This window comes from Eubalaena glacialis, chromosome 10 (genome assembly GCF_028564815.1).
Source record: "Eubalaena glacialis isolate mEubGla1 chromosome 10, mEubGla1.1.hap2.+ XY, whole genome shotgun sequence".
NCBI classification, from domain to species: domain Eukaryota; kingdom Metazoa; phylum Chordata; class Mammalia; order Artiodactyla; family Balaenidae; genus Eubalaena; species Eubalaena glacialis.
Window position 1 is genome coordinate 5,380,862 of NC_083725.1, and position 25,017 is coordinate 5,405,878.

General features: G+C 46.6%; 1 protein-coding gene across 2 annotated transcripts in view; it reads right to left on the reverse strand.

The window, feature by feature from the left end:
• Positions 1-15,188: 15,188 nt before the first annotated feature.
• FLI1 (Fli-1 proto-oncogene, ETS transcription factor) overlaps positions 15,189-25,017 on the reverse strand; it is a 113,229-nt gene continuing 103,400 nt past the window's right edge. Inside the window, exons 6-9 of one of the 2 annotated variants that reach the window (XM_061203114.1) lie at positions 21,867-21,932; positions 20,149-20,208; positions 18,228-18,275; positions 15,189-17,163 (exon numbers count right to left, since the gene is read on the reverse strand). In XM_061203114.1, the coding sequence (XP_061059097.1) occupies positions 16,634-17,163; positions 18,228-18,275; positions 20,149-20,208; positions 21,867-21,932 (704 nt within the window). In that variant the 3' untranslated portion in view covers positions 15,189-16,633. The remainder of the gene's footprint in view (positions 17,164-18,227; positions 18,276-20,148; positions 20,209-21,866; positions 21,933-25,017) is intronic. The other variant, XM_061203116.1, reaches the window with a different exon arrangement.

Sequence of the window (25,017 nt, forward strand, 5' to 3'; positions counted from 1 at the left end):
AAGAACTAGTAGACACCCGAACAATTATAAACCTGACTTCATGCGAGGGAACGTCTCCAAATAAGAGCCAACTCTAAACTTCCAGCTTTAGAGAATCTCATCAGATGCTTGTTTTGTGCTTTCATGTAGTTTTCTTGCGAACTTCATTTCAGTTGTTTTCTTATGTCGGCTCTTAAGGAAGCACAAAAGGATGAACCATGCCCTTCTCTTCATCTCGTTTCTCCTGCCATGACCTCACTCTGCTACCCACCCCGTCACAACTCCACCCCAGTGCTTTGGAGGCCCTGGTTAGAATCGTCCAAGGCCAGCTGGCAAAGTGCCTTCTGTTAGGCCTCCCATCTTTGGCAAGACTCTAGCCCATTTCCCAGGATCATTCTCTTGCTTCTTTTACTTCCTCCCCAAAGAACACGAGCCTCAGGAGTTGGGCACTCAGGCTCTTCCCCAGCCACGCCACATCTTTAAGAACTTCATCATGGCAAGGTGAAGAGGAAGGAAAGGCAGGCGACATTGTTTGTTTACTGTTCTGCTTCCTGGTTTCGTTCTGGTTGTGGTCAAAGTCACCAGGGTGTGGGGCTCACCCCCCGGCTGTGTGGTCATGATTTCTGCTAACTAAGAGGACAGCCAGGCTCTGCCGTGGGCAGAGCCCTGAATTCATGTTCCTCTCCTGACTCTGGCCCCAAGGAACCGTCGCTTCATTGCTGTGGGTCTCAGGGGAGGTCCAAGTGATGAGAGCCGATGGAGCGCATCTCTTCCCGGCTCTGAGTTCAGAGCTTTCACAGTGGTTGCCTGAAGTCGGCCACGTGGAAGTCTTTATACTCTGGAAACCAACAAATGCTACAAATCAGGCCCCCTGCTGCCACCCCATCTCAAGAGCCGGTTATTAAACGTTTACCAGCATACCACTGAGGCTGTCTGCCAGGCGGGGCTGTGTCCACATCACCTGAGAGGGCTTGTTATAAACGCAGAATCCCTGGGTCCCACTGCACACCTCTGGAATCAGGACATTTTGATGCCCTAGGTGATTCCAAAGACCTGTACACTGGACACTGGTTTTCTAATGACATGTCCTTAAAGGTTATTTTTAGCTCTAAAAAACTCTGCTTCTGGTTGTCACCTGCTCATAAGTTGGTGACTGTGACTGTGGCTGCTTTGCCTCAGTGGTCAAGCCTGCTGACATCTTCACCTGGAGCAGATAATTCCTGCTCTCTGGTCTTAAGTCGGCCTGATCCCGGGATGGGAGGACTTGTAACTAGCCCGTCCTCGCTAGGCTTGGAGGGAAAGCAGGCGAGGTTGCCAAGATTTCCTTCGGAAGAGGCTTCCTGAGGGAAAGCTGAAGAGCACGAGGCACAGCGAGGCCCCCAGGGCGTCCTTCCTGGCCCTGGTTTCCTCCTGGGTCAGGAAGCCGTCCTAGCTCTATAGGGGCTGGCCTGCGGCCTGCTGCTGATGCCACGGTGGCCTTAATGGTAGCTCTTGCTTTGATCTGGGGAGGAGAGGAAATCACTGCCAAAGAGAGACAGAGATGTTCTGAAGCAGACACCACTGTCTTAAAATTCTACCTGAGCACACCTAGCGTCCTGCCAGCAAACAGACCACCAGCTCAATAGCAGCCCCCAGAAAGGTCTTCTCCAGCGAAGTGAGGGCCTGCCCAGGTTGGGGAAGGGCCTGTGGTTGAGCAGGAGGGCGGTGCCAAGTCTGTACCCGCCTCCATAGCTGTGGCGTTCTTTCTGGATCCCCTCTTGCCTCTGTCAGGACAGCACCCTGCCCTCCTGTGATCTGACCTGGACGGGAAAGGTTTACTGCATCTCCTTTCTGTGTCCTTAGGTTATTCCCTTGCCTCTCATTTTCTGCCCCCAGCCGTTCTATCTTCCAGAGTTAGACGGTTCCTGCTTCCTAGGTCCCATACCTTTTTCAGGCCCCAGCCTTCCACCCTTGGCTTTGGATAACCCCCTCTGGCTGCCAGGGGCGGCCTCCTCAAAGCCTCTTTCAGATGTTGGTTATGGCCGTAGGCTCCGGTCTCCCCACATTGACTAAGCAGCGGCTGCCGCTTTCCTCCCTAGCTCCCCTCACCCACCCTGCCGCCGCTGGCCTTGGGAAGAAGGTGAGCTTTGCGATCTGTAGATGCACGTGAAGGCTTCTCAGAGGCTGGGGGCGGGAGTGGGAACGCGCAGGAGCGCCCCTGAGGGCATGTCAGTGCTGACCCTGGGCGGGAGGCCGGGCAGCGTTTGCGCGCGTAAAATGGGCGAGAGGGGACCCACGAAGGGTCAGCCGAGGTTTCGGCTTCCTCCTGATTTGCCCCCGCCCAGGTCTCCCCTCGAATCAACATCATCTTTCTAAGAAAGCCACTTTATCACTGCCAGGTCACATGAGGCTGGACCGGGGAGGGCCTCACGGTGGAGCCGGATCCCCGCTGCCCCGCCGGGCAGGGGCACAGCCTGGCACCCACGCGGCCCCCGGCGCCTCCCGGAGCGGCTCCGGCTGTCTGCCCGCCCGTGCTCCAAGGCAGCGGGGTGGATGGCCAGCATCCAGCCCGGCCGGCAACTTGAAAATACAAATAAAACAGAGGGGAAAGAAAGAAAGAATAAGGAGCGCACCGGGCAAGCCAAAGAAAATATAATTCCCAGGCCCGGGCAGGCTTGGGGCCTGCAGCCGGGCCGGGCCGCGAGCCTTTGGCACGGGAACCGGCAGCCCTTTGTGCTGCCCTCGGCCCCCACCCGCGCCGCGCGGCCCCGTCCTAATTGGAGAAACACAATCCGGGTTTGCGCCCGACGCGCCCGCGGCGGTGGAGGCCGGAGAGGCCGGCAGCGCCCTGCCCTCAACAGGGCCCGGCTTGTTCTTTGTGCGGCAAATATTTATTTTGGTTCAAGTGGACCCCTTTCCACAAAGACCACCTGGTTGTGGTCAATAACACCTATTTTCAGATAATCTGCCGCTCTCTAGGCAGAGCCCAAGGAACTCACCCAAACAGAGACCTTTTCAAAGGGAATTGTAAATGGGCTGGATTCACGGCGGGCCGGAGGGGGACCGGGTAGGGGCAGGGGGGAGAGGAGGGGGAGCCCGCGGGCCTGGGTGGTCAGGCCAGAGCTGGGCGAGGCTGCCAGGTGGCCGGCTCTGCTCAGACCTGGCTCTCTACCCTGGCTGGGGGTGGGGCTGCCCCGGGGGGCGCGGGGAGGGCTTCCAGGGACCTTTCTCAAAACAAATTCCAAATCTTTCTTCTGTGGCCAAGTCTTGCTGCGGAGGTAAACTTCTAGAAACTCCGAGAGCAGCTTCCTCTTCCGCCCCAAAGAGCATCTAACTTGTCAAATGAGGATTCGGGGATGCCGCAGCTGTGAGGCTTCCCGTACCTTACTTGCAAAGTGAGCATCCGACCCCGGGTCTCTCTTGGGACAGCTCTTGATGCAGGGATGCACGCTGAGCACCCAGGGGTTCCCAGCGCTGGGATGCAGCAGGGCACAAAACACAGGGACCCTGTCCTCAGGGAGCTGACATTCCAGCGCGGAGAGCCAGACAAATCAACAGGTAAAACACTTAGTGATGTACAGGAAGAAGGAAGCATGTGAATAGGTATTTTGAAAGCTGTAAAGTGCTTCGTGTGTCAGCTCTGAGATGGAAGCAGCGCTCCCGCTGGGCCAGTTTGTCCCCTCCACGGCAGGTGTCAGGAGATGAGTTCACGCAGGTGGAAAACCCCAAGGAGGCTCAGAAGGTACTGTGAGCTCCAGACACGTCAGGGGTGGACCCAGCAGGCCGGAGTCCACGTCCACCTACTAACGAATTTCAGAGCCTCGGAATCCCTGAGAAGGAATTGGGCTGGATAACGTCCATCTCTTGGTTTGTCATGAGGGTTAAATAAAAACTGAGACCACACATCCATCAGTGTTAATTCCTCCCTGCCCCAAATGCCATGGAACCATGGCATGTAGCCATGTAACCAGACTTCACAGTCTGGGCCCAGTGGAGGTGCGGTCTCTTTTTGTAATATGACAATTTTAGGGTTTCCATAACATAATTTAAGATTTGGGGGCACAGACTGGAGACCAAATAAGTTCTGGAAGCTGGGGCTTGGGATTCCTTCCACAGGAGATGCTACTTGGGGTGGTCCCGCACTCGGGGTCATCCTCACTCTGTCGGTAGGGATGGCCTAGGCCGGCCGGTCTGGGTGCCTGCCGTGCCCTCAGCCCCACTGGGGAGAAGCTGGGCTGATCTGGAGTAGGTGACACCCCCTCTCCCGGCTGCCGCCCCTGAGCCCTGAGTTGAGGATAGCCAGTCCACGGACTTCAACTGGATGGACCTCGAGGTGTCAGAGTTAGGTGACAGTAATTCGCTCGGCAAACCTTCTCTCTCAAACGTTTTAACGGGTTAAAGGTAGGGTTTGAGGCCCGTGGTAGTGGGAGGACGGGTGGGAAGATGTGGGGAGTGTGCCTTAGTCATAGGGACATAGGCGCACTCTCCCTCACACCCCTGGGTCCCCAGGAGCTTTCTTGTTCCGGCTCCAGGAGGCTGTCTGTCCATTTTTAAGAGGTCTCCATCTCCCCCATCGCCCATGGGTGTTTTACAGTCAATTCCCAGTTCTCCAGGAAGCCTGAGTGGGTGCCTGCCCCTTACAACTCACAGAGCCCACCTTCCCTGCAGTCTGTCTAAACAATGCAGGGAGGCTCTTCAGCCATATGTGGCCAGGCTGGGGAGAGGGGAAGGGCAGACCAAGGGTAGGATGGGTGTGCACGATGGTGTTAAAACCTCAGCAGGTGAAACCGTTTCAAGAGTTTTCCCTCTTTGTCAGTAAGGGCCTCCATGCTGTCAGAGGACCTGCTGTAAAATCTTGAAAAGGAGCTTCTCGTATCCTGATGCTGCTTTCTCCGCACTCGGATGTGGCTGGAAAGAGGGGATAGACTGATTTACTTCATCTTTGCACTGGTTGGGCCAGGCTGGGGCTGCATTTATGTCACTACTCGTCATAAGAATGTGGCCTTCTCCCTCTGATGAGATGTCCTCAGTGTTGATTCCTAGCTCCGAGTTTGCTGAGATTAAACTTGGATTCAGACAAGCTGGTGGGGGGTTGATGGCCCAGGAAAGATTATGATAAGAAAGGGGCGAGGGCCGGGAAGGAGGCTGGTGTGTCGGAATTCGGGATAATTGAATTTGCGGTGCAGCCAGCAGTTATGACCTGGGTCATCCGCTGAATCTTTGGTTGCAAATCCGCTAAGACCAGGAAATTCCATGATTAGGCCAATCTTTCCATTTTTTCTCAAGATGGCTGAAGATTTAGCTAGGGACGGTTTTCATCTTCTAAAGATACTGACTCTGAGTAAACTAGTATTTTTGCATTAAGATTGTTTAACTTATGTCCTGGAAACCAAGCATCGGTCCCTCTGTCTTTTTGTCACAATTTCTCCCAGGAAATCCAGCAAGCCCTCATACTCAAAGGACATCTATCCATCTGCCCTGATTACCCAAAATGCTGGAGGCGGAAAGGGTTTCCTCCAGGGACCTACTGCATGTGAGTTATGTGGCCATAGTTTTGACTCCAGTTTTCCCTCCATTGCCTTTTGGGCGTTTGCTAATGCAAAGCTGTGGGGCCGTTTGTAATGAACTCTCAACAGACTGAAAAACTGATGTCCTGAAAACGAGTATTTCTTGCCAAGTAAGATATAACCTAAGTGCACACTGAATGCAAATGTGATGTTTATGGAACCTTGAGAGTTTTCTGGAAGCTCTACAAATACTCCGGATTTCCCTCTTGGACTTAGGCGAATCCCCTCGAGGTGAGGGGCTTGCTTCTTTAGGGACACAGTCTCCTGAGCGTGCAGAGCAGCGTAGGGGATGACTGTCTTTGGCCACGAGGCTCATTGTGGGGATGGAAACTCCTGCTCTGCTCCACTGCTCCGTCTTCACTGCCCTTTGCCCCAGACCTTCCAGGGTTGGCTTTGAGCCCAAGTGGCAGCCCTCTACTTGAAAAATTGGATCCATCGGAGTTTTGTGCCTTGGATTCTGATCAGGTAATCAGCGAAGTTTGTAAAGATTCAATGCGAAGGGAAAAGACTGCAGATCATCAGAAATACTCTTTTAAAAGCAGGTTTAAGCTACAATTTGATTAGCTTTGCTTTTCAGAAATGAGTGGCAAGCTCATATTTCTTCCTCACACACTAAGTATCTGTGGATAGAAAATTCATATTCTCCACTTTTTAAAGTTCTCAGATAGAGGTCTGGTGCAAACTGGTTTCTTAGTGGTCATATGTTCTATTATTATTTTTTTAAGACAAAACTTTGAGTTACTCAGAAAAATGCTAGATAAGTAGAAGGTCCTAAAAAGACAGAGAAAGAGCAAAAGAAGGGAAGTTTTCAGGAAGAGCTGGGATGTCTGGAAAGTATTCCTAGAGTATATGTGATGCTTGACTAGACGTTTCTGAAAACCAGGGCCTCCGGGCACCGTAATAATCAATGGGGAAAGAAATACTGCATCTTCTGGGGAAACCAATTGGCACCAAACACTGACTCGGTAGAAATTGCCAGCAAATTATAACAGTGCTCTGGTCTTATACTTTAACTGTGTCTTCCATGTTTTTTATTTTATACATGTATCTCTGGGGTTAACTGTAACAAAGCAGAGCAGAGGCTCCCACCCCCTGCCTCTCAGAATTGCTGGGCAAGTGGGCCTGGACAATTTCTGTCCAGCAGGTGCAGTTTGACAAACAACAGACATGTATCGGATCCTTCTATAAAGGCAGGCACTTGCTAGGTGCTAGGAATAAAAAGAAAGAATTAGACACAGTTCCTGCTCTTCATGTCTTTATAGTCTAATGAAGGACACAGATCTTCAAACACAAATAGATTCTGCGGTCTCAAATTGCTGTGTCTTAGCACTGCCCCAACACCAAAATTAATAAAAAGTCATGCCATTTTTGCCTCCGTTTCTATCAGAAAACATTAATGGCATATCCCAGAGCATTGCTTTTCCACACTCACCAGCCATATCCTGTCCCTCCTCCTGCTTCCAATTGTTCCCCTGGATACCCAGCACAAGATTTAAAAAAAAAATTTATTGAAGTGTAGTTGATTTATAATGTTGCATTAATTTCTGCTATATAACAAAGTGACTCAGTCATATATAATATACATATATATATATGTATATGTATATATATATATATATATATATATATTCTTTTTCTTTTTCATGTTCTTTTCCATTCTGGTTTATCATAGGCTATTGAATATAGTTCCCTGTGCTGTACAGTAGGACCTTGTTGTTTATCCATCCTATATATACTAGTTTGCAACCCCTAATCCCAAACTCCTAATCCTTCCCTCCCCCACCCCCTCCCCCTTGGCAACCACAGGTCTGTTCTCTATGATTGTGAGTCTGTTTCTGTTTCATGTTTCATGTTCATCTGTGTTGTATTGTAGATTCCACATATAAGCGATATCATATGATATTTGTCTTTCTCTGTCTGACTTACTTCACTTAGAATGATAACCTCTAGGTCCATCCATGTTGCTGCAAATGGCATTATTTCATTCTTTTTGATGGCTGAGTAATATTCCATTGTATATATGTACTACATCTTCTTTATCCATTCATCTGTCACTGGACACTTAGGTTGTTTCATGTCTTAGGTATGGTAAATAGCTAGCACACAATTTTAAAATGTCATTTTCTCCATCTATCCCCCATTCCCAACTAGCTCCTAACTTGTAGTCTCTCTAGTTAATTTCCATCCCTTTCTCTCCTTTCTCTAACTGTTCTCCAATTCTGCACCGTGAAAAGTGCAGGGGTGTGTGTGTGTGTGTGCACATGCCCTTTTGTGCACACACACACACATTTGGATGCGAGAATGCAGAGACAGGCAAAAACCACAAGTTAATGAATCTTGTAATCCCTTGTCCCCACCCACGTCCACCACATACACATATCAATGAGATACATGCAATCTTCACTGTATGCTCATGGATCTTCCCTTTTTCTACTTTCCTTCCTTTCCCGCTTTCCTTTTCCTTTCTTCCCCTTTCCTTCCCATCCTGAAGTATTTATTCCTGAGGCCACAAGTGGAGCAGAGCAAGGTAAGTATCAGTGCAGTGGTGTCAGTGCCTGAACGGGGCACCAGATGGAGTGTCCTGGAGTGTGGTGTTTGTGCCCGAGCGGAGTAAAGAGAGCATCCATGGGGGGGACAGGGGTGCAGCTGTCACAGCAGTCAGGTTTGAGCGGGTTGAGGGTGGAGTCCAGATAGGAGGGAGTCCCAGCCAGACAGTCCCAGGCCTGTCCCAGGATGCCAGAGCTTGAATGGGGAGAGGAAGGCATCCATATGGAGGCGTGGCCTGGTGTAGGGTAAGGAGGGTGCCCATGCAGTGGGGTGGCCAGGATGGGAATTGAGAACCACAGCAGGGTTCACGTGGGGGAGGGGTGGGGTGCAACAGAGATAGGAGACTGGTTACATGCAGAAAGATTGATACGTAAGTGTATATATTACGTGTAATGGAAACCATGTTTCTCGTCGAACAAGAGAATAACAAATGTGGGAAGGGAGAAAAACTGGGGTGGGTCTTGTGGTGTTAGATTGGAAATAGATGCATCTGAGTCAACTCCAGGCTTTCGAGATATGTGTATAGATATAGAAATAACTATAGATATAAATGTCTATGCATATGAGACGGTTAATTTCATGTGTCATCTTTTTTTTAAATAAATTTATTTATTTTATTTATTTATTTTTTGGCTGCGTTGGGTCTTCGTTGCTGTGCACAGGCTTTCTCTAGTTGTGGTGAGCAGGGGCTACTCTTTGTTGCAGTGCACGGGTTTCTCATCACGGTGGCTTCTCTTGTTGAGGAGCACGGGCTCTAGGCGCACACACTTCAGTAGTTGTGGCACTCGGGCTTAGTAGTTGTGGCTCACGGGCTCTAGAGTGCAGGCTCAGTAGTTGTGGCACATGGGCTTAGTTGCTCCACGGCATGTGGGATCTTCCCGGACCAGGGCTTGAACCTGTGTCGCCTGCATTGGCAGGCGGATTCTTAACCACTGCGCCACCAGGGAAGACCCATGTGTCATCTTGATTGGGCTAAGAAATGCCCAGATAGCTGGCAAAATATTATTTCCAGGTGTGAATGTGAGGGTGTTTCTGGGAGAGATTTGCATTTGAAACAGTAAACTGAGTAAAGAAGATCCTCCCACGCCAAGGTGGGTGGGCACCATCCAATCCAGAGACGGACTGAGTGAAACCAAAAGGGGGAGGAAGGGTGAACTCTTTCTCTACTTGAGCTGAGATGTCCACCTTCTTCTGCCCTCAGACGTTGGTGCTCCTTGTTCTTGGGTTTCCACAGTCAGACTGGGACTTACACCATTGGCCTTGCCCACCCCTCATTCTCAAGCCTTTAGGCTCACTTGGACTGAATTACACTATGGGTTCTTGAGCTTGCAGACAGCAGACTGTGGGTCTTCTTGGCCTCCGTAATTGTGTGAGCCAATTCCTATAATTAATCTCTTCTTATATCTATCTATCTATCTATCTATCATCTCTCTATTTATTATCTATCTATCTATCTATCTATCTATCTATCTATCTATCTATCTATCTATCTATCTATCTATATTTTCTTGGTTCTGTTTCTCTGGAGAACTCTGATTCACACAACGCATGTATGTATATAAAAGTCTATGTATGTGTACATGATGTATATGCATATATACACATAAGCTTCCTAGCTCTGTCCACTTGAGAGGTCTTGGGAGCAACAACATTGCAATAGCAATGAGCACACCCAGCACCCTGAGATTGGCTTCTAAATATCATTTTCCACTAAACAGAACCAGTGATCTTTGGAGAAATGAATGACTCCAGAGATGAAACAGGGAGCCCCAAATATGTAACTGGGGGAGAAAGCAAGAAAGTGCTCAAAGACTGAGGGGAACACGTCAAAGGACATGGAGGCCAGCTTGAATGACCTCCCATGGGGACAATGTAATCATCAAAATAAATAATTGTAAGAACTGTCATACCCACTGAATAAAATAGGAAAACACCAGTCTTTAGAGATATAAATAAATGAATGAATTCATTGAAATCTGATGATGAATGGAATATTTACTTAATTTCAAAGTACCTCCCCACAAAATACTTATTAATTACAAAGGGGAAAAGAGTAACTTCACAGTGGAGAAGCCTGGCAGACACCATACCCTAATCACATCATCAAAATGGACATCATCAATCCTGGGGTACACTGAAATTGTCAGAGGCAAGGAGAAGGCAGCAGCATCAACTCTGTGACATCAGAGATGCCTAGGCTACATCTAATCATGGAACACCAGACAGCCCCAGATTGAGGGCCATTCTGCAAAATAACTGGCCTATAATATTCAAAGTTGTCAAGAGTCCTGGAAGTTAAGGAAAGTTGGGAGTGTCCCAGACTAAAGGTACGTGACAATTAAATGCAATATGTGATTCTGGATGAGATCCTTTTGCAAAAGACAAGACATAACAGGGCCACTAGTGAAGTGTGAGTGGTGCCTGAGGATTATGTGGTTGTTTGTCCATGTTCATTTTCTTATTGTCACGATTGTCCCAGATTACGTGGGAGAACGTTGTTGTTTATAGGAAATACACACTCAAATATTTGGTGGTGATAGAGCATCAGGTTGGCAACTCACTCTCAAATGGTTCCCTAAAAATGTTCTTTGTGCAGTTCCAACTTTTCTATACGTTTGTGATTGTCTCAAGCTTTTGTAACTTTTTAAGTTAAAAAGGTATATTTGTAATATGTGAAAGAACGGAGGAGTATGATTTACTCCTCTGTCTTAGGATGAGAGAGAAGAGACCAGGACAGAGTTTTGAATGATAAAGAGGGACTGCTCATCAACCAAGACAGTATCTGGTATTTCTGTCGTTCTTTTCAACATACACAGCATTTTTACTTACAGTCTCATACTTAACTCCTGTCATAACATTGTGCGGTTGTGACTATAATCCTCATTTTACAGATGGGAGTCAAGCTCAAAGACAGTAGTTATAATTAGGGAGGTGGAAATGCTGGGCTTATGTCCAGACCTCGCTGACTGCATCCCTGTTCTTTACGTATCCACTCAGCATATAGTTACTGACTAACTGCTGTGTGGCCAGGAAGGCAGCAAACGAAACAGAGGCTCTTCTCTCCTGGAGCTTACAGGCTCTTTGGGTCTGCAAAAAAAATCTGGATTCAAGCTTACTAGGCATAAAATCCCAGCTCCCAGCCTCTATTTCTCAGCTGATTTGAAAACCCAACACAGCATTTCTGACAAAAGTGCATTTTTAGCATTCCTTCACAACAATCTCATTTCCAAGCGTTCTGCAACTTGGAAGCCTGGTCTGCTGGGCTTTAGGGGTACACAGAACCAGTGAAAGGCAGGAGGCCAAGTGGGGTGTGGCGAGAGCCGGGGTTGGGGAAAATCCAGTGTACTCCCACTTTTCACTCATTTGGAAAATGCCTTTCTGACTGTAAAACAAAACCTACACTGTATTGCACCACCCAGAGTGCTCTCTGGTTACCAAGGACTGAATAAAAGTTCCTGGAGAAACCTAGCAAATACTAACAGGTAACAGTGATTTTATATATATATATATAATATATATATATACATTTTATATTATACACATGATTTTATTTATGCATATATATTTCCTGTACAGTATTTTGTAAAGGGTTTTCCATGTGTGTCATCTAATACCTCACAGGAGCTCTTGCGGGAGGTATTACTCAGCTGCCCAGTTCATAGGTGCAGATAAGTTGCCCAGTAGGTGGAAGGGCCAGAATTTGAACCCAGGGCCTCTGGAGTTACATCCCTGCTCATTTATCTGCCTAAATTGCCTCTCTCCTCCCACTAAGAAAACACATGAGGTAACAGTTAAAATCCAGAGGGTTAGTTGAGCAATGGTAGGTGAGTGGTCTCCCTGGAAACTTTTTCTGTTTCTCCCTAGAGCTTTTAAGCTAAGTGTAAATTGACTATGAGCTTAGGAATTTACCAGCTCAGACAGACTGAAACAATTAGAGAGGAGGCCAAGTAAGAGTGAGAGAGGGAGACAGACCCCAGGCGTGTGAGCTGAGCAGACATTCCTTTTAAAAGCTTCCCTCCATCCCCTTTCTCAATTGGCTGAAACCCTAGAGGTTTGACTGGCTAAATCACTTCCTCTCAGAAGTGTCCGTCCCCCAAGGGAGGCTGGGATTTGTAGTCTTGAAATCAGCCGACCTTTCAGAATCCTTCAGCCAGACTCCCTGGGTGAAGGAATGCAGTGTCGATTTCAGTAGCTTTTCTGTAGAATGAAGTGGCCAGTGTGCTTTTTGCAAAACTCAAAGTCCTTCTTGGATAAGAAGAGTTGAAGCCTCTGTTTGTGCACCAGGACCCCGTCTCCTGCCCCCCATTCCAGTTCTTTATCGTCTCCCCTCTCCTTCCAAAGAGACTAAGCACCATTTATTGCCTCATCTCTGCTGTTGATGAAAGGGAGACCTGGGGGGGTGGGGAGCAGCTCCCCCGCTAGGTGTGGAGCAGGGCTCAGCAGCAGAAGAGCCTTGCCCAAGAGTTGCTTCCCAAAGTGGTACCTTTACAATAGTTTCTAAGGTAACATGTGTACATAATGGGTGTTAATAATAGATTTTAGAGGAAGTAGAGTGTGAAACCAAGCCCCCAGACCACTTAAGGAAAGCACTGCATGTTGTTTTGTTTTGCTTTTTTCTAATTTCCTCACCAACCGTTGCCTTGGCCTGGCAGCTCCTTGGCTTAGGGCAGTCAGATGTTCTTTTCCACCTGGGAGTTCTGGAACCTCATGTTCTCGTTTGGTCTAAACTAGCGATAACTTGTGTGAGGGCCCACACTTTGTGCATTACTCATGGCCTAAATAAACGTTGTACACGTAGACGGTTCAGTTGCATGTACATGTCATTGGTTTAATAAAATAATGATCATTTTAGGTGTTATTACATTCCTAGTGGTCATTGACCATTAACAATGTTGTAAAACAACAGATTTGAAAATATAGCTTCCCTTGCGTGGGAGTCAACAATATTTTTTGGCACATACACACACACACACACACACACAAAATGACTGCCTGCTCAAAAGGGCTGTTGAGTAGCATCTTAAACTGTGGGGAAGACGATTTCCATTGGAACTGCCCACAGGCTTGCCATGCTCCGCTCTGGTTGGCATGCCCTGTTTGTTAGACTGAATGCACTTCATGGCCTCGGTACAGAGTGGTTGAGTGGGGGAAAGATTGGGCTGGCAGCCAGGATGGTGAAGATCCTGTTTGTCCTCTGTGATGAGTCAGCTGGCTGCCTTGGAGTAAGTTAGCAAACCCTAAATCTGAGTATTACAGGGACTAACTGCCAGCCTTCACTCCATACAAGTGCTTCTAAGGAGGAAATGGTGTCCCGGTCCTGTTATGAGTGGACCAGCTTCCTAAATGTGGAATAAATCATGGGGGGATGAATTCTAGGGACAATATTTGGTCAAAGTTCTAAGACCTTGTAAAGGTCTTAGCCAGTGCTTGAATAGGGCATATTAAGAAAACCTCTTAAAAGGGTGACCTCCCCAGGGTCTCAGCATCCCATCCTTCTCACAGCAGTCAGAAGTATGTGCCTCTGTTTCCCCAAATGACTACTTAGCAGATTTCAAAATTGATGGGAAAATTACTTGGCTGAGAAAAAGATTTGCAAAAGAATCCAGCTAGACAATTCTTAAACATCCCTGGCCTTTATCATTTCTCTTTCTATGCTTAGGCCACTTACATCACATTTTTATTTTCTTCTTTCTTAGAAGTCCACTAGAAAACCCATACAGGTGTATACATACATACTTATTCCTCTAAAGACTAACATTCTTATTGAGTGTTGACAGTGGGAGATATGCAATACAATGAAAATAGGAAGAAACCATTAGAATTTCAGTTACAATTTATTTTATATCACTCTTTAAACTTTTTTATTTTGTGTTTGTTTTATAAGGTAGATAATAATAATGTAACAGTTTTATATATCTTTATAAATTAATGTGCATACATTGAGAATATTTGCTTACGTTTTTTAATGGCAGGGTGCAAGTTAAAAAATGTAACTGGAACATGTCTCCTTTCGTTTAGGTAGACAAATTGTCTAGAAGGTACTCACTGTCACCCAGGGAAGATTACAGGGTGACCAATGTTGTGAGTCTAATTTCTCACAACATCAAGGACTTTCCAAACCTCCTTCATTTTCATTATAAAACAGAGGAAATGAAAATGAGCTAACTAACAGTGAAACGATTTGCGGTGGGTTTCTTCCTTGGGAAGAAAAAAGATCTTAAAAATCCGCATGGGCCATAAGCTCCTGGTACAGAACCAGAGGCAGCTGGGCCATCTGATTCTCTGCTGGAGTATCAGGGGGATGGCCACTTGGGTTTGAGGTGCTCAGTGGATGCAAGAGTGAAGTCCAGCGCATGAGGTCTATCCTGGATGGACCTGATTGCTTTGTTCTGGTTCTTGGACACAGACTATCCATGGCCTTGGCTGTCATCCTATAAAACCCTTTTAGGCTGGAGGAAGATTTAAATAATATTAAAAAAAAAAACAACATTATCCACAACGTGATGGTTAATTTTAAGTATCAATTTGACGGTGGCCAAGATTAAGCAGTATTTCCGGGTATGTAAATGAGGGTGTTTCGGAATGAGATTAGCATTGAACGTGTGGACTCAGTGAAGTGGACTCCCCTCTCCAACGCCGGCCAGAGCACCTCATCCAGTCACGGAGGGTCTGAGCACAGAGCAGAGGAAGGACGAATTCACCCCTGGCTCCCTGCTTGAGCTGGGACTTCTCTCCTGCCCTTGAACTGGGATTTACACCATCAGCTAGCTTCCCTGGTTGCCTAGAATTACACACCACTGGCTTTCCTGGGTGTCCAGCTTGCAGACCGGGGGACTTCTCAGCCTCTAGAATCACATGAGTCGAGTCCTCATAATAAATCTCCATATAAATCCCATTGGTTCTGATTCTGTGGAGGACCCTGACTAATACAAACAACAATGAAAACCACATTGAGCCTATACTTTCTGCTGTATGTACATGTGAAAAAGTTTTCATGGTGCCAGAAGAGGTCAATAGGAAACTTCCCCTGGGAAAACCCTTGGACCTGAGGGGGGCAGGGGAGAGAATGCTGGTTGTAAATAAGAAAACGGTGTCCTTGGTTCTGAGAGAAAAAGGCACAATTTATTTAGTCAAATTATTGTACAACATAGTCTTCATTGACAGTTGTCAGCTTAACACTTAATATAGTTTAAAAAAGTCAATGATTACCTGCAAAATTATATATATTTTAATATCTAAAAAATATATTGCATATATAAGGCAGGAAGATCCCTTGTATCCACAAGGGAAAGTTTGGTTGTTCTTTTCCAAGTTATGATTGTTGCAGTTCGGTTATTTACAAACATCTCCAAAGCAGGAACGGTTTAAAGAGTTTGCCTTGATTTGCGTCTGCTCACTTGTTAAATAACAACACCAGTGATTCTCTTTCTAGTAAGTCAGTGACTTGAACGTCCTGTGTTCTTTTCCGCAATAAGTCACATTATGCTTTTTAAAAACCAGCTATAAAAAACATACAAACAGCCCAAATGTACAGATTGACAAAAGATGTACAAATTACATTTAAAAAAAATAGCAACTGATTTGATAGTTAACATTGTATTTGTGACCGAGGTCTACTCGTTTCTTTACTCTTTTTCACTTTTTAATTATTTATTTTTAATACTGCGAGATATAGGAAAATAACTCTGCATAATTTATACAGTAAGTTGCCTTCTGGTTGGTGGACCCTGGACTGATCTGACAAGCGCACAGCACTTGCGAATCTGTTTGTGTTTAGAAATCCCTAGGACTTTTCAAAGTTCTGGGACCCACTGTCATTATTTAAAAAAAAAAAAAAGTTATTTAACTCTCTGGCTTTCAGGAATGTCTGCGTTTGCATTAACATTTCTTAGTTCATATCTTGACTATTTCCAGAGAGAATGGTCAGCCTAGTGCATATTTACTGCCCACTGAGAAAGATTTTGCAATGCCCGTGGCTTCTTAAATACACACTTGTTCTTTCTCTGAAATTCCAGTTGGGTGAAAACTTCACTAGCCTTACAACCAATGTTCCAGTTTGCTATCCACTGAGTTAGGTCTTCCTAAGATAAGATGATAAGCTTCCTGCCTCTATTTTCACTAAGTCTCAAACCAGAGCATAACTGGTTAAGTCCATGATTCTTTATCATATGAACCCTTCAAGGTCCAAGACGAGACCCGTGTGTCGATAAGTAACTGCTTTGGTCCTAAAAATATAAATCTACAGTTTCTTTCCCAGACCCATGACACAACTATTCCTGTCATCTAAATATTCAACTCGTAGGCTGACAGGAGATTGAGACTCCCAACTGGCATACTGGCCCATGGAATTATCCATCTCTTTGTTCAAGGTAGAGGAAGCAGGAGTTACCAACGTTTAAAAAAAAAAAAAAAAAAAAAAGAATCGTTTTTAAAGAACAGGTATAAAGGTTCTATCCAACAAGAAAGAGCATCCAGTTTCGTTTTCTCTTCAAGGCCACGTATGTCCAACAAGAAGTGTGAGGAAGGGGACTTCAGCGAGAAGGCCACCGGTGATGAAGCGTCTAGTAGTAGCTGCCTAAGTGTGAGGGCACGTGGGTGTTTGGGTGGCGGGGGACATTGGGGTTGGGGTAGATGCCACCCGTGGGGGAGGTCCAGTACTGTGACGCTGCTCCAAAGAGGCTAGAGGAAGTGACCGGCATGGAGGATGGGGGGGGAGGGACAAAGTTCACCTTCTGCGGGTGGGTGTGGTAGGAGGGCATGTAGGAGATATCCGAAGGGTACTTGTACATGGACGACTCGGTGGGATGTGGCTGCAGAGCCTGGGCGATGCCGTGGAAGTCAAATTTGTAGGCGTACCTCTTGCCGTGCACTTTGGTCATAATGTTTTTATCGTAGTAGTATCGGAGGGCTCGGCTCAGCTTGTCGTAATTCATGTTGGGTTTGCTCTTCCGCTCCCCCCAGCGCCTGGCCACCTCATCGGGGTCCGTCATTTTGAACTCCCCGTTGGTCCCCTCCCAGGTGATGCAGCTGGCGTTGGCGCTGTCCGACAGTAACTCCAGAAGGAACTGCCACAGCTGGATCTGCCCGCTCCCTGAAGGCAGCGAGGCAGACAGGAGGAAACAGAGGCTCAGCCTGGGAAGTCAGAACCTAATTTCCTAAGTGCAAGGGTCCTCTCACCCTGGATAAGAATCCCTTGGTTTCTTTTTACGGTCAGAGCCCACTGGCCCCTGACGCTGGCGAGATCAGCAAGGTTAGATGGTAAGATAATCTGCCCCGGGCCGGGTGACATTCGCCCAGAACCAGCTGTGTGGTTTTGGGCAAGCCACTCCCCACCCTTCTGGGCAAGATGCTGACTCTCTTCCTCTATAAAGGCCTGAAATCACTGTCTTCTCTTTACTCAGTGCTGAAGTCCCTCAGAGTCCCCGGGGGAAGGTGTGACAATGCTTTAGGCTGATGGCACCTGGACTGCTCCTTAGGCCTCGTGCTTGGCTCTTGGCTCTAAGTTTTACAGACAAGAACTTGGGCAGAGAGGAAACAAGAGGAGAGGGAGCTGGTGGCTTCCCAGCCTTCTGAGCAGGGACGGCCTGGAGACACAGGCCGCAGGAGTTCCCTGGGTGCCCGTCTCACTATTGCAAGGGCCTATTAGCTCACACAGGAGGTGAGTTTCGTTTAGAACTCGCTTGAGAGTTAGTTTAATCACAAACCCTTAAAATACACTGCCAAGTTTATTTTAGCTGCAACTTCTTTCATGTAGCCAGATAACGCTGCAATACTTTCTAAAGTCAGGACTAAAGCGCCTTTGGAATACGTATTCACTTGCGTGAGGAAGATTGCCGTGAGCTGGCTGGAAGTGTTTCCTGGTCCCCCACCCCCCATCTTTCCCTACTGAAACTTATCTCAACCTCAGTGCAGAGACACAGGGCTAAAATGTTTGTTGCCCAGAAGCATCTTCAGCTAACGGACATTATCACCACCATGACAAGTCCTGTCCTCTCCTGTGTGCACCAGAGAAACAGGGGTCGAACATTTCAAGGAAAGAAGTACATGCTACTCCCAGGTCAGGTGTCTGAACTGAGGACACCTAAGAGGTCCCTGTGACCTCACAAAACTATGGAACATTCTGGAAGACGACCTCTCAGGTCAAAGGAAACTCACCGGGATTGGCTAGGCGACTGCTGGTCGGGCCCAGGATCTGATATGGATCTAAGGAAACAAGAAAGGAAATTTGCTTCACTGTTATTAAAAATATAGAAACAACAGCATTAACAATGACAATACCCCAAGGGTTTACACTTTTATTTCAATATCATAGGAAAGCCTGATTTCAGAAAACTGCACTGCCTTTTTTTGCAGACCTCAAAGATCTTGACCAGTTACGGTCTTTATCCCCGTAATTACAGAAACAACGTGAAATAGTATCATTTTTTCATACTTGGTGCCTAAAATTTGTAGGTAATGCTGTCATTACCTAAAACAGAATAGTAAAACCACTTGGAAGGGAGCTAGCTAATATTCAATTGTCATGAGTAAGGTGAAGTATGGCTTATTAAATGGGCTTAAAGAAGCCTAATGATGACTGGACTTTAATAGCTCTAACTATTACTGAAAACTTTACATGTCTCTCTTTTTCTCATGTAGCAGAAACACATGCCCAGAAATCAAGCAGCCTGGGTTCTAGCCCAGCAAAGTTATAAACTAAATAACTCATTGGACAATCTCTGGGTATCAGTTTTCTCATCTGCAAAATGATGGGTTGGGTTCCTGGATTCCCCAGTTCCCTTCTAGTATAACCTTCTCTGATTTTAAGCTTGGAAATGTCAACACCAACCAGAATTTGGATTTTAGCTATAAAATGATTATTCTTAATATCTCAGTTTGCTTAAAACTTATGTGATTGTTTAGCCATATTGAATCTTTGCCATATTGACTTATGTGAGGTTTATCTTTATTTCAGGCGAGGGAATCACGGTAGAGAGCTGGATCGCAACTTGGCCATGCTATCGTGCGTTTGATACTTTACAATTTTCATAATTATAATTGTAATTTAAAAAATCGACATGATTTTGGGGGTTTTGCTTACAACCACAAATTAACTTGAAGAGTCCTTTTAAGCCCTCTTAGTCTACCCCTTTTTATCCACGCGGTATGACAACTAAAATATTTTGGGCAGGTAATGTCTAATTTCGTTGTTGTTGGGGATTCTTTAAATCCCCTATGTCAAGTCCTCTCTGTCTGACTTGTGTTTCACAGTCAGCAAGTTCTCAGCCTTCCTGAGGAAATGTAGGTCAACCTTCTATCGCTTATCTTCAGTGGAGATGGAAAACAATGTCTGTCCATCCTAGAGCAGTGGCTTGTTTGGAGCTCGCTCTTAGCTGTGTCCCACAGAGAAGACCAAGCTGGGCTTGGAAGGGGCACAACAGCTGTCTTCAGATACATGAAGGACCTTCGCAGAGAATGGGAGGAAGACCTCTCCTGAGGGCAAACTGGGAAGCTTGAATGGAAGATACAGGGAGGGGGACTTTGACTCATATGGTGGAATTGAGCCTAGCCAGGTAGTGAACTCCCCGTTGCTGTAGGTATTCAAGTGGAGGTGAGGTAATCATAAGACTGAGATGTTACAGGAGGATGTTGTAGACCTAGATGTCTCTAGGTTCCCTTCCCATACTAAGAGTCTCCAATTCCATGGTTTTAACAGTTCCTCTGCCTTAATTGTTAAGTAGATCCACCACACGGAACGTTTGGTCAAGCAACTTGAGAGTCTGGGATGGTAGCTCTAGTTCTCCCATAAACCAGCCGTGTGGCTTTTTGCAAATCACTTCACCTCTTTGGGCCTCAGTTTCTTTATTTTACAACTTGAGGCATTTTACTCCTTAGGTTCCTTTCACCTCTGATATTCCACGAGTCTCTATGTGATTCCAGTGTCAGGTACCCAATTCACAGATCTATTATAGTGTCAAATATAGGATTCTATGAAAGACACAAATGCCGTATATTGTCTAAATCCTCCTCTGCTGACCATGTGGGACCAATGGCCACATAGGAAGCAAAGGAGGGTTCGCACATCATTGACAGGTACCTGGTTGGGGCCGCTGTTCAGTATTCTTACTCATTGTTTGTGCTCCTGCAAGGGGGGGACCTGCAGCAAGAAGAGAAATACGGTAAGTGGGGCCATTCTCCACGAGGGGAGGGGAACACCTCTTCCAACGCCCCCCCCCGGAAGGAGGACAAATGTGCTTTCTCATTCATTCGTTCGCTCATGCTACTCATTTATTCATTCTATTTTATAAATATTTATCCAGAATCTACTCTGTGCCGGCACTGCTCTCGATACTAGAGAACCCAGCACTGAACCAGTGGTTCCTGCTAGAACTTACGTTTTAATGGGGAGACAATGATACACAGCAGTAAGTATGTTGAAGAGCGTGTCTAACGGTATCGGGGCTGCGGATTTCATTTTTAATGAAAATTTAGAAAGGTCCTGAAGGAGAAGGTGACATTTGAGCACAGGTCACCTGCTCCTGCGTTTCCATGTTTGTGAGCTCCCCTCCGTGGCATCTCTTAGGTACACCCTTTCCACCCCTGTCATCATGTCTCCATGTTAGAGCTGCGGTGCTTCTTGCACCATCTATGGACTCATCTGACTGGCGTGCTCACCACTTCTCTCTCTTCCCACCGACCCATCAAATGCTATTTAGCCAGTTTCATCTCCCTAAACCACTACACCCCACCATCCAAAAACCTTAGTGACTCACTGTCGACTAAAGCATTGAGGTCTATCTTCCTGGCATCTTTGCGCCCCCTTCCTTACCTTTCCAGACTTATTTCCCTTCGTGCATCCTAAACCCCAGGAGCCCAAGTCCTCCTGACTGTCAGACACGTCAACCTTGATGTCTTTCCCTGGCCCCACCTCTCCTGGGAGGCTCAGTCCTCCCCACCTCTGTGGGTCCAAATCCTGCCTCTCCTTGCAGAGCCAAATCATATGGCCCCAGGTCCACTTGGCCTTCCTGATACCGCCCAGAGGGAAAGAGTTATATGTGTGCATGACTCCTCTCCCCTGCTTGAGAGATTGGTCCGTGTCTGATTCAACACTGTGTACCCCACAGGGCCAAGGGCTGGGGGCAGAGTAAACAAATAATGCATATTATTAAAAGGGATGGTGGTTATTGCTGGCATTAGTTTTTAGTCTCAACCTCTTTCTTGAAAGAATTCCCTTCACCATCCATTTCTGTGCTTGATATTTTACTTCCTAGAGATAGCAAGATTGATACATTCTGGGTCAGGACCATATGAGTCAGTCTTTCCCGCTACTCCCTTAATGGGAGATTTTGGGTCAGATTTCAACACAAATTGATGTGTCAGACCCGTACCATCCCCTCATCAGGTTATCCTCCCTCTCAGCCTTTCATGAAATTGGGGTAGAGATGTTGGTATAACTACATCTTGACAATTAGAAAAGCAAAGCCATAGAGGGTCATTATCATAACTTAAATGACAGAGTCCGAATCTGGTGATTTTTCATTCATACAGACCTTGTCATGAGAGAAACCTTCCAACTTCAAAAATTCTAAAGCCAAATGCAGTGAAACAAAACTCACAGGTCTGAGTGAAAATCCCATATCTTTCCAGGACTAGGTATCACTGACAGGTCCTACATTGGCAATTAATTCTGATGGCCATTCAAAAAGCAGGAAAACAAAATGTTCACTCCTATCCTCCTTTATCTTATGACCCTGTTCTCCACCCCACCCTCAGAAAAAGGTTTTCTTCCCAAAGAATAAAGTGACGTTTACTTACTTTTGTTGAGACCAGAATTCATGTTATTGCCCCATCCTCCTCTCCTGACTGAGTCATAGGAAGGGTCTAATGGAAAAAACAAATAGAGGCACATCAGCATCTCCTGCTCTTTAGAAAGGTTGCATGAAGATTATCGTTTAGTGACCTGGAGAATTCTGCAATAACTTTTCAAGCATCACTAAATTCCAGAAGTGTACTCTTTCCCTGGGGCAAAGGGGAATGAATGGAAGGAACATCGACACACTGATTGGGAGCCCAAGTAATGGAAAGAACCCTGAATTTGAAGTCATAGGGCTGGTTCAAATTCTGTCCTTCCACCATTTGTTGTGAGACCTTGGATGAATCCAGACATCCTTGGGCCTCAATTTTTTAAAATATGGAAATAAAAATTTACATGATTTACCTACCTTACAGGGTTGTGCTGATGTTATCAACGGAATATTTGTGTCCCCTGTGCAAATTCATACATTGATGTCTAATCCCCTCAGTGGGATGGTATTGGGAGGTGGGGGTCTTGGGAGGTAATTAAGTCATGAGGGTGGAGCCTCCATGAACGGGATTAGTGCCCTTATAAGAAGAGGTCACAGAGGTAGCATGTCTGCCTGCTTCCTGCCATAAGAGGGCACAAAAAGAAGTCAGGTGTCGGCAATCCAAAAGGGAGCTCTCACCAGAACCTGACCATGCTGGCACCCTGACCTCAGACTTCCAACCTCCAGCACTGTGAGAATTTTGTTTCTTTTGTTTGTAAACCACCCAGCCTATGGTACTTTGTTACAGCAGCCAGAACGGATGGAGACAGGTAATGATCAAATGAGATAGCATATGTGAAGCATCTTATAAGGCATTCTACAAATATCATCTAAGTTTAGCAAGAAAAAAATGTCCGAAGCTGTATAGCAAAGCCCTTTAAGAAGCTCTGGAGAGATGGGTCACGTCCAGATTAAAGGCTCACAGGCACACTGTCTCACAGTCCTGGCCGTGAGGACCCTGGTGGCGGCTCCAGCCCCTCACTCCAGCACACTGATGCTGTGGGCACATCTGGGCTCTCCTCGGCCTCTCATGCTTTTCTGTTGATAGTGAAGAGGGCTGGGTAATGACCACAGAGAAAGGAAAAAGGCCAGAGGTGTGGCTGGAACCAGAAACGAGGGGCTGGAGAGATGCTTCCTGCCTGGAAGTGCAGAGAGGTTTCCAGATCGCCTTGGCGGACACTCCATTGACATGGAACATTCGTGATCCCAACCCCTTTCTTGAAAGAATACACATGCCTCCCTAACCCTGTTCAGAAATTGCTTAACCGACTGGCTGGAAACATCCTCTTTTCCTTTCTCATGGTGTGAGTCCCATTGAGACACGGAGCAGGAATAGCAGAAGACCTTAAGGATGCAGAATGATGACTTTCAAAGTCTTTCCATGGACAACAAAGAAACCATAAAAAACATCTGAACAAATGGAGCACAGACCTCAGCAAACAACGGTCAGGCGGGGTGAAACGCAAACCATCCCCCTCCGCCCCTTCTGAGCCTCTCAAACGAATTAGAATGAGAACTGCAAAGACGGACCGGCTGGTCCCATGGCTTGTTCTTGTTGTTTCTGGCTAAGAGGAACCAAAAGACAGGAATGATTTCCTTGTGGAAAAATCCACGTGCGGATGCACATTCCTCCTGGCTCTGGAAAAGCCAGTGCAGTTTTAAAATTACAGTCTTTAGCAATTGGCATGAAAGGCAAAACAGAAAGTGAGGGGGATGCAGATGGGAGGAAGGGGAGGGAAGGGGGCAAAAGAGAGACAAAGCTCGGCTCGTTTGAGTCGTCTGTTTTTATTTTTCTTTGACTTTTTTTCTTCCTCACAATTCCTCCTGCAGATAGATTCTTGTGCTTGCTTAAAAACAAAATAAAACAAAAACAAACAAAGAACCTAAGTTGTTTTCAAGCTGGGGATACGGTTGTAGGTTCTCATGGGTATCTTCTGGGCTGTCTTGCCGGTGTCTGCAGAGTGTGTGCGAGGCTGGGGTATCCTCGAGGAAAGGCCGGGTTCTTCCAAGATTTCTCTTTGGTGGAGGGGGATGCTGGTTAGGCCTCCAGCAATTTATCTGGGACTGATTTCTGCCATGTTTTGTGTGTTTGGTGGCTATACAGTGGATGTGAACGAATATGACACAAGTCCCCAGTGCTTGCCTTTGAATAGGAGACGATAACAGATTGTGAAGAAATACGGGTCATGTACCAAAGGAGTGCTGGAGATACTGGGGGTGAAGGAGGGAGAGGCTAGTGTGACTGGGTCTGGGGTGACTTGAGTGAGGCCTCTTTGGGGAGGAGAGAGTGCGCATCCCGGCGGGCATACGGCGGAAGTGAGCGGTGAGAATGCGAACGTGTCGGATGCGGGGAACCACGCGTGGGGCTGTGGGACTGCAGCGGGGGGACACGGAAGAGAGGGCCGAGGCCAGGTTCACGGCCCGGTCCACGGCCGCTCAGCCAGCTTAATGGCTCTGGGTTACAGGCCATGGAAACCAGGAGAGGCTTGGGGCAGGTGGCAATACCATGAACCCAGGGTGTGGTGGAGAGTGCAGCTCGCGGTGATGTGTAGGATGGAAGGATGGGGTGGGTGCCGGGGGAAGGAGATGAATCTAGCAGGAACGGAACAGAAAGTAGAATAGAAAGTGACAAATTCATAAAAGAGAAAAAGCAAATCGCTAAGTTCCAGGAATTGGTGTGTGTTATCTGAAGTTCTGACTTGACTTCTGACTTACTACACTGATAATATCTCTGACTCAGAGTTTTCTAATCAGTGTTTCTTCTCAATCCTTAGTTTACCGGAGGCTTCCATCCTCTCTTGCATCTTCTCTAAAGCTATGTTATATTCGTTCAGAAGAACCTGTTTTCTTAGTCCAAATTATGGCTTTGGCTCTAGTTATCCTTGACTTCTTGCCAACTTTTCCTCCTATTCTTTTATTCTAGCTCTGGGGGCACTGAAGACAGGCAAAAGTTAGAGAGTGCTTGGAAGAATTCCCTCTAACCAACAGAGGGCGGGTGGTGGCTGGATTTTTCTCTGAGTGCCCAATCATGTTGGAAGTTGATGCTTTATCAGAGAAGTGTCTGGCAGCCCCATCTTTCCCGTGATGCCTTGGGGGTGGCGGGGGGAAGCCTGACCGGCAGG